Below are 14,847 nucleotides of genomic sequence, written 5' to 3'. Positions count from 1 at the left end.
CTGTGGCACTGTCTGAGGTTGCAGTAAATCCTGCTGGAGCCACCATCGGTATCCAGGGCATTGTGAGACACATGGGGGAGAAGCATTCACACTCGCTTTAATCCTAAGGAAATGAAATGAAGCACTGGTTGTCATTTTATCCACGCAATTAAGCTGCCAAACTGGACATTAGTTGTGACATTTGTAAAGATAAATTGTGTAATTCAAGTGTTAAAAGTCTCATCTTTTCATTTTACGATAGAGGAACAGAGAATTTGTGTGAATATTTTGGAACAAAAACAGAAAGATAGATGCTGTTAAAGACGATAGCTTTGAGAAAAATGCCCCTCAGTTCTTGTCTAATTTTCACCTGTTGCCACCGGAATCACAACAATTCCCACTTCTCTGACAGTTTTTCACCTGCATTATTCGTTTCCTTCTGTGTTCTTCCACTCCCCTGTGTCACCTAATTTATCACTCCCCACATCTACTCTCCTTTCCCATTTCCAACCCTCATGTGCTCCTACTTTTTAGCCCCCCCATCCATCTCTCCCCAATCTTTTTCCCTATTCCTTCCTCCTTTTCTCACTTTGTCTCCCTCTCTACTCTCCGCTGGGTGTCCTGTTCCCTCTCTCTCTGGGACTGCCAGACCTCCTGACGGCTTAGTATTGATCCTTCTATCTCCTCACTAGCTATCTCTCTCTCCTTTGCTCTCTGTCTTTCTGACTCACTCTCTCTCTCTCAGACACACACACACACATACACATTAGGGTGACAAGATAAAAGGGTCTGTTATGCCCCAAGGCAAAGCCAGCTAAACAAGAGACCAGAGGCTCTCAGTGTCTAGTGTGCGTATCAAGAACAGAAACACTTAACAAACCCAAGGCAACAGACTTACATCCATATCTCTGACAAGAGCGGTCCAAATTACCAATTGGTATATTTACAAGCTCACTTTTATCCAAGAGTCAAGCTCTGCATGAAAAAATACAAATCAAGAATCCTGGCGGTCTGAACATTCTTATTCTGTTGCCTCAGAAAGCTGAAGGCAACAAGCACATTTTTATTTTTTTTGGTTTCTTTGAAAGAAATTTTCTGGCTAATAGTGCTATTTTTAAATGTTTCCTTCAGGCAGAAATACTTGGGTAACAGCAAGATCCTTGTTGTTTTGGTTATAAAAAGAAACTGTTCAAACAAAGCAGTCTTAGAGAATGTAGATACCATTACATAAGAAAAAAGAGAAAACTGAGATTTGAGTACAAATTTGCTGTTACTCTTGCCATTGTCGACTTGTACACACCTCATAAGTTTGTCTCAATTTCTAATGCGCCTGAGATCAGGGTTTTATGATGGCTGCTCCAAACAATTGATTTTATTGCCTTTATACCTCCTTGTACCTAATTTGGCATAATGCTGAGAGTCATTGTCCATTTAGACCTGAAAGTTTGTAAGCTTTAGCTTTGTAGATGATGTCTTAGGTGGATATTCTAAGACATTATGTTTTGGCATGATGTTATTTTCTCACAATACCATCTATTTTGTTAAGTTCACCACTCCCTCCTGCAATAAGCCCTCAAATAAGCATACTGTAGTTGAGCACATACTTTACAGTTGAGTTTGCGTTCTCCTTGCCAAATTTTCTTCTTTTTCTCCAATGTAACAATGGTCCTTTCACCCAGACAGCTTAATTTTTGTTTTGGTGGGCCCCAGGACATGTCTCCAAAGATTATGATATTTGAGAGTGTATTTGCAATTTTCTGCTGATTTTGAAGTTATGGCTTCTTCGTGGCTGAATGGTCTTTCAGTTTATGTTTATACAGGACTTGTTTCATTGGAGGATGACACGTTCTTACCAGGTTCAGCCAGCATATCCATGCAATTTTTGTTTTTGTGTTGACTTTATACACACATTTCGCACAAAATTCTGCTTTTCCCTGTGACACAGGACTCTCCTTCCAGAATTTAATAATGGCTGGACATTGCATGCTCATTATATTTTCATATAGTTATACAGATGAGTGTGCATTCTCTAGGTCTTACAGACATGTTATGATGAAACTGCTATCTAATGTTGAGTCACATCTAATTTAGGCCACTGTGTAGGTATTACTCAGTGGGATAACGTTCTGCTCATTATATTTGAGTTTTACTGCGATTCTGCTTCTCGCGTCCTAACAGAACTAGTAAGTTCTGAAGCTAAATGGTGGATTTTCCAAGCAGTTCTTTGATGGAAAATAGGAAGGACAGATGTTTTAAAATGCATTTTTTGGTAAAACTGTGATCTGTTCTAAAAACAATTTGTGAAATAAAAAGATATTCTAGTTTTATTATGTCAGACAGTGATTTTTGCGGATTTGGTTGGAGCAAATCATGAACTTGAGAGCTTGGAATGCTACTTTGTAACATAAGAAAAGCAAGGATAAAGACAAGAAACATAAAAGCTCTATCTTACGTCAAGCAACAAGAAAAGATTTAATATTTGGAGAAAAAGAAAAAAAAAGGATCTCTAAATAATTAGGCAGGGTGAAAAATACAAATGAAAGATCTGATTGTTTACATTGGGTGTCTTTTCCCCATGAATTAGAAGAGTTAGGAGAGTTAGAAGAGAACGTTTCATATTTGTAATTGTAAGATTATAATAATATTCAATAAATTAAGGGATGTGATCCAATTAGGTTTGCTTGCCAGGTAGCAGTTTTTAAGCAGGCACTAGACATATGTTTCATAAGCTCATCGCCCTGTATTTAAAATGTTTTTCTGATATGATGTATTGTTTAAAATATTAGCAACAAGCGGAACATCATCATAATAAAATAAATAAAGGGTCAGAGTTTGGGTTAATCTATTTAAAGTGTTTCACTTAGTGAAATGAGTCACTGAAAAAAATAACTTTTTAATAGTATTCTAATTGACTGAATATGACAAAGCATATTGTGAATTCATTCTGCTGTTTTGTGTAGCTGTGTTCTAAAATTAGTGTCCTGTTTTCCAGCCGTCATACTGAAGATTTAAACTGTAGTGCTTTGTTCAGAGCATCTTTTTTAGAAATTAAACAGCATATATTTCAGATGGGGATACAAGCCTAACTTTTCACCGTGCCAGCCCTTATGCCACACAGTACACTGTGCGCTCGAAGCTAACAAGAGTCTGTCAGGAATCGATATCTGGCATGAAAAACGATGTGACTTTCAGTTGCCGTGGCCACATCAATCACACCATTAGCATCAGCTCATCTCTCGACACCAACTTGGGAGTCATCCTTCCCGCCCTCCCCTCTATGCTCTATCCCGTTTTTCCTCTCCTTCTCCTCTTCATCCAACCTCTCTTTCTCGCTCACTCTCTCCTCTTTTTTCCTCCCTCTCTCCCTCCCTGCCAACTCAGCGGATGCCCCTTGTCACAGCTCCTATTTCAGCCTTCTGAAGTTTCCTAATTGATCGCAATTAGAGCTGCTGCAGAGCAAAGCGATGAGGAGGATGAGGTGGAGGAGGGAGGGGAATGGGTGGGCACAGAAACTGAGATGTGGACAGAAAGAGAGCGTGCATGTGTTTTAAATGACACACGGAAAGTGATAAAAATGGATCATCTTCTTTTAAGGTCATATACACTGTATATTGTACAGTTATTGTTGCTGCTGCACTAAGTTTGACCACACATTGTTTTTATTATGGGTTTCAGGAAAGGTCAGACAATATTATAGAAAGAGCCAGATGGGAGGAGAGGACAAAGAAGAAAGACATAAAAAAGTGATAGTAGGTATAAGACAAAACAACGGTTAAGTAAACAGAATATTGGATTGGTCCTGTTTTATCATGTTCAAAAACATTTTTTTATGAATTTGAGTGTGTGTCAAAGTACAAGAACTTCTCAATTGAAGCAGTATTTAGATTTTAATAATGCATACAAACTAGGGTGCCAATGTGACATTAATTTTTGAATATGTTTAGAAAATGTTTTCAGCAACAATCAGAATCTCTTTTTAAATCAATGAGATAATAGCTTGATAAATCACAAGCTTGTTTAAAAAATCTGCAATTAGTTTAAAATGTTCCAATAGGAGTCTCAGTAAAATCAGAATAAGTAAATCTTTAATTTGATTACATTTATTCATTAATTTAAAAAAAGTACTCTAAGAAATGACTTTACACAGCAAAAAAAAAAAAAATCAGTGCCACAGTTAAAGACCTGACCAAAAACTTAGATAAAATAAATGGAATTGATCTATATTTTTTATTTATTGATTCTAGTCTCTAGAAGCATTTTTATAATTCATGACTTGACCTGTATCCCTACATGACAGACCTCTATTCATCTTAGCCATTCTACAACCCAAACTAAGGAGTGCTAAAGATATGAAAACTCAGACGTAAACAAAGAAAAAGATAAAAGTGCATGAAAAACAACTTTTGCATGAACACGTTTGGAAAATTTCTTCAGAGGCGGACTGGAACGTTTTTTTTTGTTTGTTTTTTTTTAAGAAATGTGACAGCCGAGGGTGACAGACAGAGTGAGCAGAAGATTTGTAATAGGCAGATAAAGAGATAAGAGAGGCAGAATGACAAAGAGGAAGAATAACAATGGTGCCAAAGCTCCTTCCATCCTTCTTGCAAACATCACTGATCCCCCTTTTTCTCTCATTTAAATTCCTTTCTATTGTCATTTCAATCCAGGCCTAACCCCCACTGCCTGGCAAATACACACGCACACAATCACTCGCAAACACTCACGAACATTAGAGCGCACATGTATTGACCTCCGGCAGCAAGCGGGACAATCCCAAGGCGCAGAGCTCACACATCTCTGATAATCCTTATCAGTGAGCACACGCTGACAGTGTCTGCTGGAAAGAGAGGCTCAAGTTTCACCAGACTGCAGATGTCTGTGAGACCCTATCCATGCTAACATGGGTGGGGGAATGGGGAGCAGCTTGTCACCAAACATCCCCACTCTTGTCAGCCACACAAGGGCAAGCAGAGTAGCACGGCGCTCAGCTGTGCCTTGTCAACATGTATTGTTGACATGGCTAACTTTATTCTCTTCCTCGCCTAACACGGTGCAAAGACTTGTCAGCAGGCATGCTGCTATCAGTAGTGGCCGCTTGAAACATACTCAAGGCATCTAATAGCACAAACAAGCCTCGAGTGGAATGTCTAGTCAGCGTGGTTAGGACATGGTTCATTATTACAAATTCGGGGCGCATCATTACCTTGTCAGCACCTCCTTGTCAGAAATGAAAGCTGATCCTGACCTAAATATTGCGGAGGCAAGCGACAAAGGAATTTTCTAAAAGTAGAGCATTAATACGTTTGTATAATGTATTTCATTACTGCTCCAGTAACGAAAAATGTCTAGTCAAATATTGGAAATAAGGACAAATTATCTAGCATGTGTTGCAGATAAGATACATTCCATTTATCAACAAAATCGGAGTCAGAGTTCCAGAATTAAACGGTTTTCCAAAACAGGTCATTTAAATGTAATAGACTGATGAGGCAAGGGTCAAAGAGACCCATGGCAGTAATACATTTACTGCAGACTGACTGGAAATAAATAGTAGAAAGAGCTATGACACAATAGACAAACAAACAGCAAGCAATGTATTTGAAGTTTGACAAAACTTCACTGACAAAACAGTGTCAAGAAAGAGACACATTTATTCAATCATAATTATATAAAATATACAAATTATTCCTATATTGCTGTTACTAAATGAAAACTATTACTGCCTATTCTTTCTGAAATGTCTCTCATCTACATCTCTTTGTTTAGAACATTAACTAGTAAACTCTATTAAGAGGTGTTATAGGGAAAAATGAAAGAAAATTACCCATACTGAATAGGAGGAAAATTTATCCTGACACCTGACATAATGAGTGAACTTGGAAGACATCTCAGGTCATTTTAAATCTATTAGGACAGCGCAGGCTTTTAGGTAACATACAGACGCATACACCCGCGCGCACACACACAGATCTGCACACTTGTTGGTGAAACAGCAGCTTACGCAAGCACAGGCAAAGAAAATCATTTTTAAAAATGTACTTGTCATAATTGTAGAACCCAAAAGTCAATTTCAAAGTCAATTTAATGGCAAAACTCACTTGCAAAGGAGGAAATCAGGAAGTGAAACAGACAAATCAATGCCAATATGATTTGAAAGGAAAAGATGAATCTGTGTGTATGAGGGACAGCATGCATGTGTAAAGGTGATTCTGCCGCCCATGCAACCCAGGGAAATCAAAACACAAACTCTCACATTACTGGTGACCCGGTCAGGCCCCCTGCCATTGACAACCATCAAAAACACCACCACACACAGACACACTCATCAGCAGGCGATCCATGCACTTTGCAGAGATGCATGTCAGTGGGAACTGTTGCGGTGGTCAAAAACAGAAAGGAAGAGTTGCATCCCCATGGGCTGTCTTACATCTACAACTGATGGAGGCTTCTTTAAATGCTAAGTGAATAGTTATGAGGCAGAATACTGTACATCACTCTTTAAGCTATTCCATCTGATCTCCACTCCCTAAGACCAGGATTGTATTGCAGAACCTTTTAGAAATGATAAATCAAATTACCAATTTAATGCTTTTTTGCAGTTTATTATTTAGTCCTCTACTTACAACACTGGAACCCTTTAAATGAAAACTACAGTAATGTTAGCTCATTCCCCTTGTAAAGTTGCCAATTTATACAAACTTTGAAGTAAATACTTCATACTTCTTGATTCCATCTCCCGAGTCCAATAAAGATAAAAAAAAATACAAATATAAAATTCCACATCTCATTTTATCTGTAAAAACACATATATGCTGATCTGATTTTTATTTCCTCTAAAGGTTATCTATTTATAACTATTGTCTGTACACTATGAGCATGTGAAAAAGTCTAGTTCCTTGTTTGTGCAAACAATCTTAGCCAATGTAGTTGATTCGAATCAACTTCATTGGGCAATATTTTTTACAACAGAATTTTGATTGGTTGATTAGCTATTTGCTATTTTACAGGTTATTAATTAAACTTGAGAATTTCTTTTGGACTGATAAAGAGAATAGTTCTTCTCGAAATGTTAACAAATCTGAGCTAGGTTTTTGGCTCTTTATGCCTGTTTACATCCCGTCCTTCACATTTTCAATACTTATCCATAGTGTCTTTCCATTTAATTGCATAAAAACTAATTTCTTTTGTTTTTTACACCTGTGGATTGTATGTATCGTTACCATATCCTATATGTGCTTAATATTTTTGGTCTATATATATAATATATTATTATAATACATATTAATTTGTCCAATAAAAATTTCCCTGCTGTATCAACAATGGACTCTATTAAATCTCAAATTCTGTAAATAACCTTTAACTTCTGAGAGATTTTTTCAGTGACAGAGTATTTGTTTCCTCATCATTTCACATATCCAACATTTCTGCATTTTGCTTGTTTCTTGTAAACGTGCATCACTGCAACCACCAGGCCACAAGACAGACGATCCCGAGCGGGAGAATAAATTCTTGAACTTGGACTCAATTATGGCAATGGCTGAAAAGAAATTCTCAGAGTAATTATGCTGCATTACACCTGTTTTTCAGCATAAGCCTAGAGCTTCAGCAGTCTACTGGTTGAATCCACTGGCACAGGAGAAATATGAGTGGGGGGGAAGCACATATGCAATGCCTACCACCCCCCCGTCCACCACAATTGCAGTAAAGCTGCCCGAAAGCAAGGCTCATAAACTCCTGTTTGTTGTCTGCAGCAGTCAAGTGGAAAACAATTTGCATTTGGTAACTCTTTATGCAAATATCATTCTTCATTTATGTATAAATCTATTATGAATGACTTCAGGCAATTTTTTTTATAATTTATTTTAGTGATATTTAATTTTAGCTTCAGCTCTGGATGAGTGAATAAAAGTGTGTATGCACACTATCCTTGTTCAAAGTGGTGCGGCAGGCTTGGACTTCCCTGTATGTAACCCAATAGTCCTGAGGTGTCTGAATGCGTTGCAGTGGCCTGCATGGAATCTGGATATCTGTCTACATGTGTGTCCATGCCGTCTGCATATTTCGTGTGGGCGTGCGTGTGCATACGTGTACAGGCATGCCAGAAAGTTCCTCCTGGGTGGAGGGTAATACCTGCATTCCAACTTTTTCTGTATCTGACCGTCAACATATGTATGTCGCTGGCATTTCTGGTCAGAGGAACTTTATACGGCTCCCCAGAGTTCTTTCAACACCGACAGCTCCACACACACATTCATAGACTCACATATCCTTCTGCTGACACATGCATGTCACCACGGCAACCAGATACAACCTAAGATGTGATATTGGCAGACTAGCAACAGTACCGGTGGTCTCAGAGACTCCAACCATGCAGATTTCTCCTAATCATTTTAGAGAAAAACACTTGAGAATCTTGAAAATTCTACAAATCTTAGAATGTAGAGTTATTATTATTATTATTATGTACCAGCTATTGTACACACTGTGGTTTTTTTCTCACACGTGGCTCACGTTGTTAACTTGAACTTGAGTGTTCGTTGTGAATGTAAGCTGCTTAAAAAGAATAAAAGGTTTTGAAATTGATGGAACAAAAATCATAAAATGTTACAGCAATAGCTTATTGATAAGATTTTATTTTTAATCATTCACGGTTTTCACTCTCAAAAACTGTGAAAAGTTCAGAAATACGGAAAGGGAAAATCAAGAAAGGGGAAAAAAAAGAGAAAAACTTTCATCTATGCAAAAATCCAAAGACAAGAATTACACTTACCATAGACTGGGGTAAATGTTGGCTCTGTCTTCCTCTTCACCCTGTCAGATAAAACATAGTCAGTCATTACGTTCAGGATTTGGGTTGAGTCTAAATGTATCTCCTCTGAAAAATGATTCAGCATTTTACATTTTATCATATTACAACTACTGACTTTAATGCATTTACTGAGATGTTAAGACAGAGTTAGATAAATTGGTGGATAACTGTATATCTGAAGGAAAAGAAAAACAAATTCTCCCTTTCTGTGAATTATCTCTGTGTACTCCAGCTTCCTTCCACAGTCCAAAAACATGGCTGTTAGATTAATTAATCTCTCTATATTGTTCTTATGAATCAGTTTCTGTTGTTCTTTGACCGATTGTCAGCATGTATAGGCTGTATCCTGCATCTCTACAATCCCTGTCTTCCCAATCCCACTCCCACTAGCAACCCTGAAAGGATAAATGTGTCTAGATAATGAATGGATAAATAAAATTAGGGCAAAATCACATCACACTTTTCAGATTGTGTGAACTCTTCCAAATTGGAACTCAAACACATACATTTCTGAATAGAAACGCAGCATCAGTTTAGCCTTTCATCCATCTAATAAAAACATTAAAACGACAAAAAGTGGACTAAGGTGGCATAAGTTTTTGAATTAGAAAAAAAAACAAAAAATTCAAAATAATGTACTACAATGTTTCTGTTTATCACATATAGTACAAATAAACACATAATATTAAAAAGTTGTAAAGTGACAACAGGAACATAATGTGTTAACACTCTTGCAAGACCTTGTAGCATTTATTGTTTTCCACATCTTTGTTATTGCAGATGGAAAATAATATTCAGCTATGGACCTCATATGATGCTGGAGGGAGATGCATTGCCCCTCGGAAAACCACACCCCCAAGGATAAACATTATTTTTATATAGATATGAAATTTATAGTTTTTCCGGTTTGGATTTAGGTGATAATGGGGAAAAAAGTTAACTAATGCTTTCAATACTGAACATTTTGCAGCAGTCTTATCTCCACAGTGCATTTGCCATTTCTATCCATCTGGTTTCAATTCTTTCCACCTGCCCATCAGTCTGCAGCCATGGATAGGTGAGCCTATTACACGCTTCTCACACTGTTCAGTAGACACACTTCTATATGCATGCGCACCCCTCCACTCCCACAATATACACACTACCTTTTACTTTATGGTAATTTAACTTGTCATGCACATCAGCCAAATCTGCTCCTCTGTAAAACGGCTGTTAGTGAACCCACATCAGGGCCTTGATGAAGTGGTTCAGAGTCCAGAACGAGGAGCTCAAACAACCTCTTAGACCTCCAGCAAACACAAGACACAAACTAGCACAAAGTCAGCATAAATTGTGCTTTAGAATACCATTCTAACCTCAGGAATTCTCAGAAGAACTTGGAGGAGAGTGCCAAATAAATAAAATGAAATTAAATGCAGGTAAGCAATGCAAGTCTGACTTGCTTACTTGTTTAACTCAAGTAACATGCATACCTTCTGTGAATGGATTAAATAGATTAGATCAAAATCACTCCACACTTTTCAGATTGAGGGTCTTGTTTAACTCAAGTAACATTAAATGTACAGACATTGTATGTCTATGTTTTTACCTTTCATTCTATGAATGAAAGGTGAAAATAATAACTATATGCTGGAAAATTACACACGTGATCCTAAATTTCAAGATTTATTTGAGGATACCATATCAGCTAAAAGTCAATTATAATGTGATTTTTCAATGAAACAGCACATTCCTCATAATTAATCCTAAACATGAAAGAATTAACTCCCTAGAGGATGAGAATAGACGTATATTTGACTTTTTCCTGTTTTTTTTTACATAATCTTTAATTGATTTCTTTTCATAATTTATCATCCTTAAAATGTTGTTTGATTTAATTTAACTCAGTTTGACAAGTAACTAGTTAACAAATTAGTTGCCTATCAAATTATGTGTTGACCTACCACATAAAATCACAAAAACATAAATTAAAGTTGTTATACAATGAAAAAATATCTGGGGATTTTATGAAGTATATTGTTTGTTTTTATTCATTTATCTATTGCAGCACAGAGTTAAGGGTCACCATCATATATATAACTGAGGGCATCAGTGTCTTCACGGCTATTTATTTCTTTCCAGAAAACCTGTCCCAGGCCAAGGCTGCCTGTTTCGCTTGCAGACAAAATAGAAAAATAAATAAATAAAGACAAAGTGTATTTGCTGATACTGCTGGGCTCCAATGTTGCAGGATGTGCTATCATGTGAAACATCACTTTTTGGTCAACTACACACTTTCTCTGCACATACAGTTATGTTTATTGCACCTCAATCCACCTCTCAGCTTGTCTTGACCTCCTTTGCTCTCTCTGTCACTTTGCCCTACTATGAGTTTTTCAACCTCCAAAAGCACTTTTTGTCTATTTATGTTGTGTCAGTGTTCCCCCAGACCTTGACACCAGCTGTACTACTTCAGTTCAGCAGCTCCCGAACTCTCTGGGTGACACATTAAGCTCAATGCAAGCAGAAAACAAACAAATATTGTCAGAGCTGAATAATAATACAGCAAATAACACAAAAATAAAACCAAGTACATCAGCAAAAAAAAAAAATTTAAAAATCCCACAGGCCTTTTTGCAGTTCCAAAGAGGGTGCATTAGCAGGCAAGTCTAAAATTGCTGGGATGGGAGAAGACTGAATTGTGATCATGCAAGTAAAATAAATAAATAAATACAAAATACAAGAGAATAAGTGAAAGGTCTAAATATGCTGTAGCTACGAGAGAAAGGATTCAAATAGATTGGAGAGAGTGTGAATAGTGAGAGACGACTCTCAGAGATAATTACACACTCAGCACGTGTCTTTTCACCACCCCAATAACAAATCACATGGTTTCACAACCAGACACACCAAAAGTCATTCCAGAACTTTTTGTTCTGCAACAACACTTTGTCAGAAATGAAACTAATTTAAAGCAGAAAAACATGCAAAAAAAGTTTTTGATTATTTATTATACTTTTTTCCTTTTCTTTTAATAATACACAGTCAAAAAACTATGGCACATCATCATGGGAGAATTTTTATTTCAAACAGCAAAACGTGATAAAAATCTTTGAATGATGCTGCAACATTTTGATTTATGGAATACTAAAAGTCTAATGGTAAGCTTGGTCTCTAACAATGGCATGGCTGCTTGCCTAGTGTCCTGGTCTTATAATACAGTTTGCAAATATTTAAGCCGCCAGCTAAAAGATGGGATTATGTGCATGAATTTTTCTGTGTCTTTTAGTCGATAATCAGATGAAAAAAATACTTTTGGGAAGAGTGCATGATTCATTCACTGACATACAGGATGGCAGACGCTGCTGCTGTAGCATTCATTCAGTCCAAACAGAAAAGTGTGAATTCATAATTACAGATTGTTTCAACTTTATTCAATATCTTCATATTGTACAGATTTTCACCTGTTACTGTAAAACAAACCTGACCCATCAGTACTCCATATTCCTGCCTTATTTCACTTCCTGAATACATCTTTACAGCCGAGCCTGACAAATTATGTGTGCAGTGCAATAATGCTCATAATCGCCATCAAATATTAAGACTAAAAGTGGCCTAATACAAATTGCTTAAGTATACAGGTAATGGAAGGTTTATCTACATTATATACAACATTGTGATGGCACACAGAAAAAAAATTATATTTATTGTAAAAACGTTAGCAAATTTGTTCTCACGGGAACTAGAAACTTTGATTGTATGTTTATGAAAAGTTGGTAAAAATGTGATGTCTTAGGGTGGGGAATCTAAACGTAAAGAAATAAATCACAGCTTGTGAATTTATTTAAGTACATGTTAGGTATATTTTTGAAGTATGTGCATTATTCATGCACCACCATTTTATATAGTAGAGTATATTGGAATGATGTGTGAAATAAATAATCTGCTACCTTTGCTATATTATGACATATCAGTGTCTTTTTTGTTTGTTTGTTTTTTTTTTACTTTTTGTACTGATTGCTCAGCCATCTGGAGGCCGTAGGTAAATGTTTTATGTACAATCTGAGTTTATTAAAGCAACTTAATTGATAGCTGTAGGAAACAGGTCCAGTTCCCCTTCTATGTCAGTCACTTCAAGAGATAAGCATGCAGAGGTGAGTGAATCTCCAATGCAGACAGAACCTCTGCATACTAATCATGAGATTAAGAAGCATCATTGTACTGAAATTTGCCCAGAAATTCTACATTTCGAAAAGTTCAGTATCTGTACATCACAATGCTAATGAAATAAGGCTTTGCTGGAGATTAAATTTCAGTTATTTATTTCAGCAAAGCTACCACCATCATAGGCATAGAAATTCAGACTGATGTTGCATACTAAAGTTGTGTATCTTTGTTCTCCAATAAAAAAAGGCAGGTATGCAAAAGTCTGAAAGGTGATAAGATATTAACAGATGTTCTCGTCTTACAAGGAAGCTTACTGGAAAAATTATAACTATAGCTTGTACCCATTCATTCATCAATGTCCTATACTCGCTTTTCCTAATCGGGTGAAGAGGTTTGTTGGAGACACAGAGAACAGACAACCATACATACTTAATGACCATTAGAGTAAACAATTAACTTAAAATCCATATTTTGGGGATGTGGGAGAAAGCCAGAGGCCATGGAGAGATCACACACATCCACCTGGAGAACATGCACACTCCATGCAGAATGGCTCCAGATAGAAGTGAAACGCAATATATTCTTGGTAGAGAACAGTGCGGACAACTGTCCTGCAATTAGTTTTAAGCAAACTTGAACAGAACGTAAAAGTTTCATGCACCTTATCCAGAGTGGAAATAAGTTTGGACAAAAAGCTAAAGTCAAGACAGACAATTATAAGGTTATGCTTGCATGCTGCCCCTTTAAATCAATGCACTTAAAGAAGTCCTAAAAGCAACTGACCAGAGCATTGTTGGAAATCCAATACGAATTTAGCTGACAGCTCACCGATTATTTACTTCTTTCTTCTTTCTCTTTTTGTTCTCTCGGAGTGAGGCCTATAATTAGCCAATTGCAAGAAAAGTTTAGGAAAGAGTGTGGAGAGACACTGTATGTGACTGCTCTGCTCTTAAAAGTAAGATTCTTTAAAACATAAGGCTAACCTCACACTTTATCTGTTGAATACATTCAGCAAAGTACACAAATGTCAAAGGCAAGATTGTTTGTTCCAAATGAGCAAAATATGTATGCACTCTATCTAAAACAAGCTGCAGCATAAGTGCTATCAAATATAAGCTATCCTACTGGATTTAAAAAATCTGCAATGATAGAGTAGAGATGCCCAATCTGTACCACTAAGCAGTTTTCTAAGTCTCATCTATAAGTGCTAAAGTGAACAGCTGTGTCCACAGAAATAGTACCAGAGTGGTGGCTGAAACAGCATCTGCAAAATCCCATCAGTGAAAGAGCACATGGGACATAGAATTACAAAAGAACATAAACAGAAGCAGGAGGATCTTAATTGTGTCCTGTCTCTAAATTTGCAAGTCATCTTAAAGGTCATAAAAAAATAAAATAAAATCCAATTAAAAAAATGTTTTCCACCTTTCAGTTTTAGTCCGTTTCAACTTATTTGTTGCACTGAAATGAATCAGGTCATTAAACAAAGCTGACCAGAAAAGAGAACCTGAGAAGAAAGAAGTTTTTTAATGATCATTTCATTTTTTTAGGAGAAAAAAACTTAATTGAAACCAACCTGACCCTATATGAAAAGGTACTTCTCCAATCTAATAAATTATGAAATAACTGTTTGACCAGATTTTTGGAGTCAGTCTATGTAATTACATGCAGGCCTTAGTCGAGATCTGGAGAATTATAAAATCATAGAATCTACTTAAATCTCAAAATGCAACACAACATACAACAATCTATAAAAATTGACAAACATATTGACAAACAAAATTGAAAGAGCAGTTTTGAAGTGAACTGGAATTTAAGTCCAGACTGGTTTGTCTGGGCTTAAATCCAGTCACATTGCTGTGGCATGACCTTAAATATGCTGCTCATGCTAAAAGAAAAAACTCTCCTATGTA

The 14,847-nt window shown here is 36.6% G+C and overlaps 1 protein-coding gene across 2 annotated transcripts in view; it reads right to left on the bottom strand.

Annotated features, from left to right (window-relative positions):
• LOC102218051 (ciliary neurotrophic factor receptor subunit alpha) overlaps positions 1 to 14,847 on the bottom strand; it is a 202,043-nt gene that overhangs the window by 183,264 nt on the left and 3,932 nt on the right. For both annotated transcript variants that reach the window (XM_023338805.1, XM_023338806.1), the window contains one exon: positions 8,750 to 8,790. In XM_023338805.1, the coding sequence (XP_023194573.1) occupies positions 8,750 to 8,790 (41 nt within the window). Of the gene's footprint in view, positions 1 to 8,749; positions 8,791 to 14,847 lie in introns of those variants that run through there.

This window comes from Xiphophorus maculatus, chromosome 8 (genome assembly GCF_002775205.1).
Source record: "Xiphophorus maculatus strain JP 163 A chromosome 8, X_maculatus-5.0-male, whole genome shotgun sequence".
NCBI classification, from domain to species: domain Eukaryota; kingdom Metazoa; phylum Chordata; class Actinopteri; order Cyprinodontiformes; family Poeciliidae; genus Xiphophorus; species Xiphophorus maculatus.
This window is presented reverse-complemented; position numbering and strand designations above follow the sequence as displayed.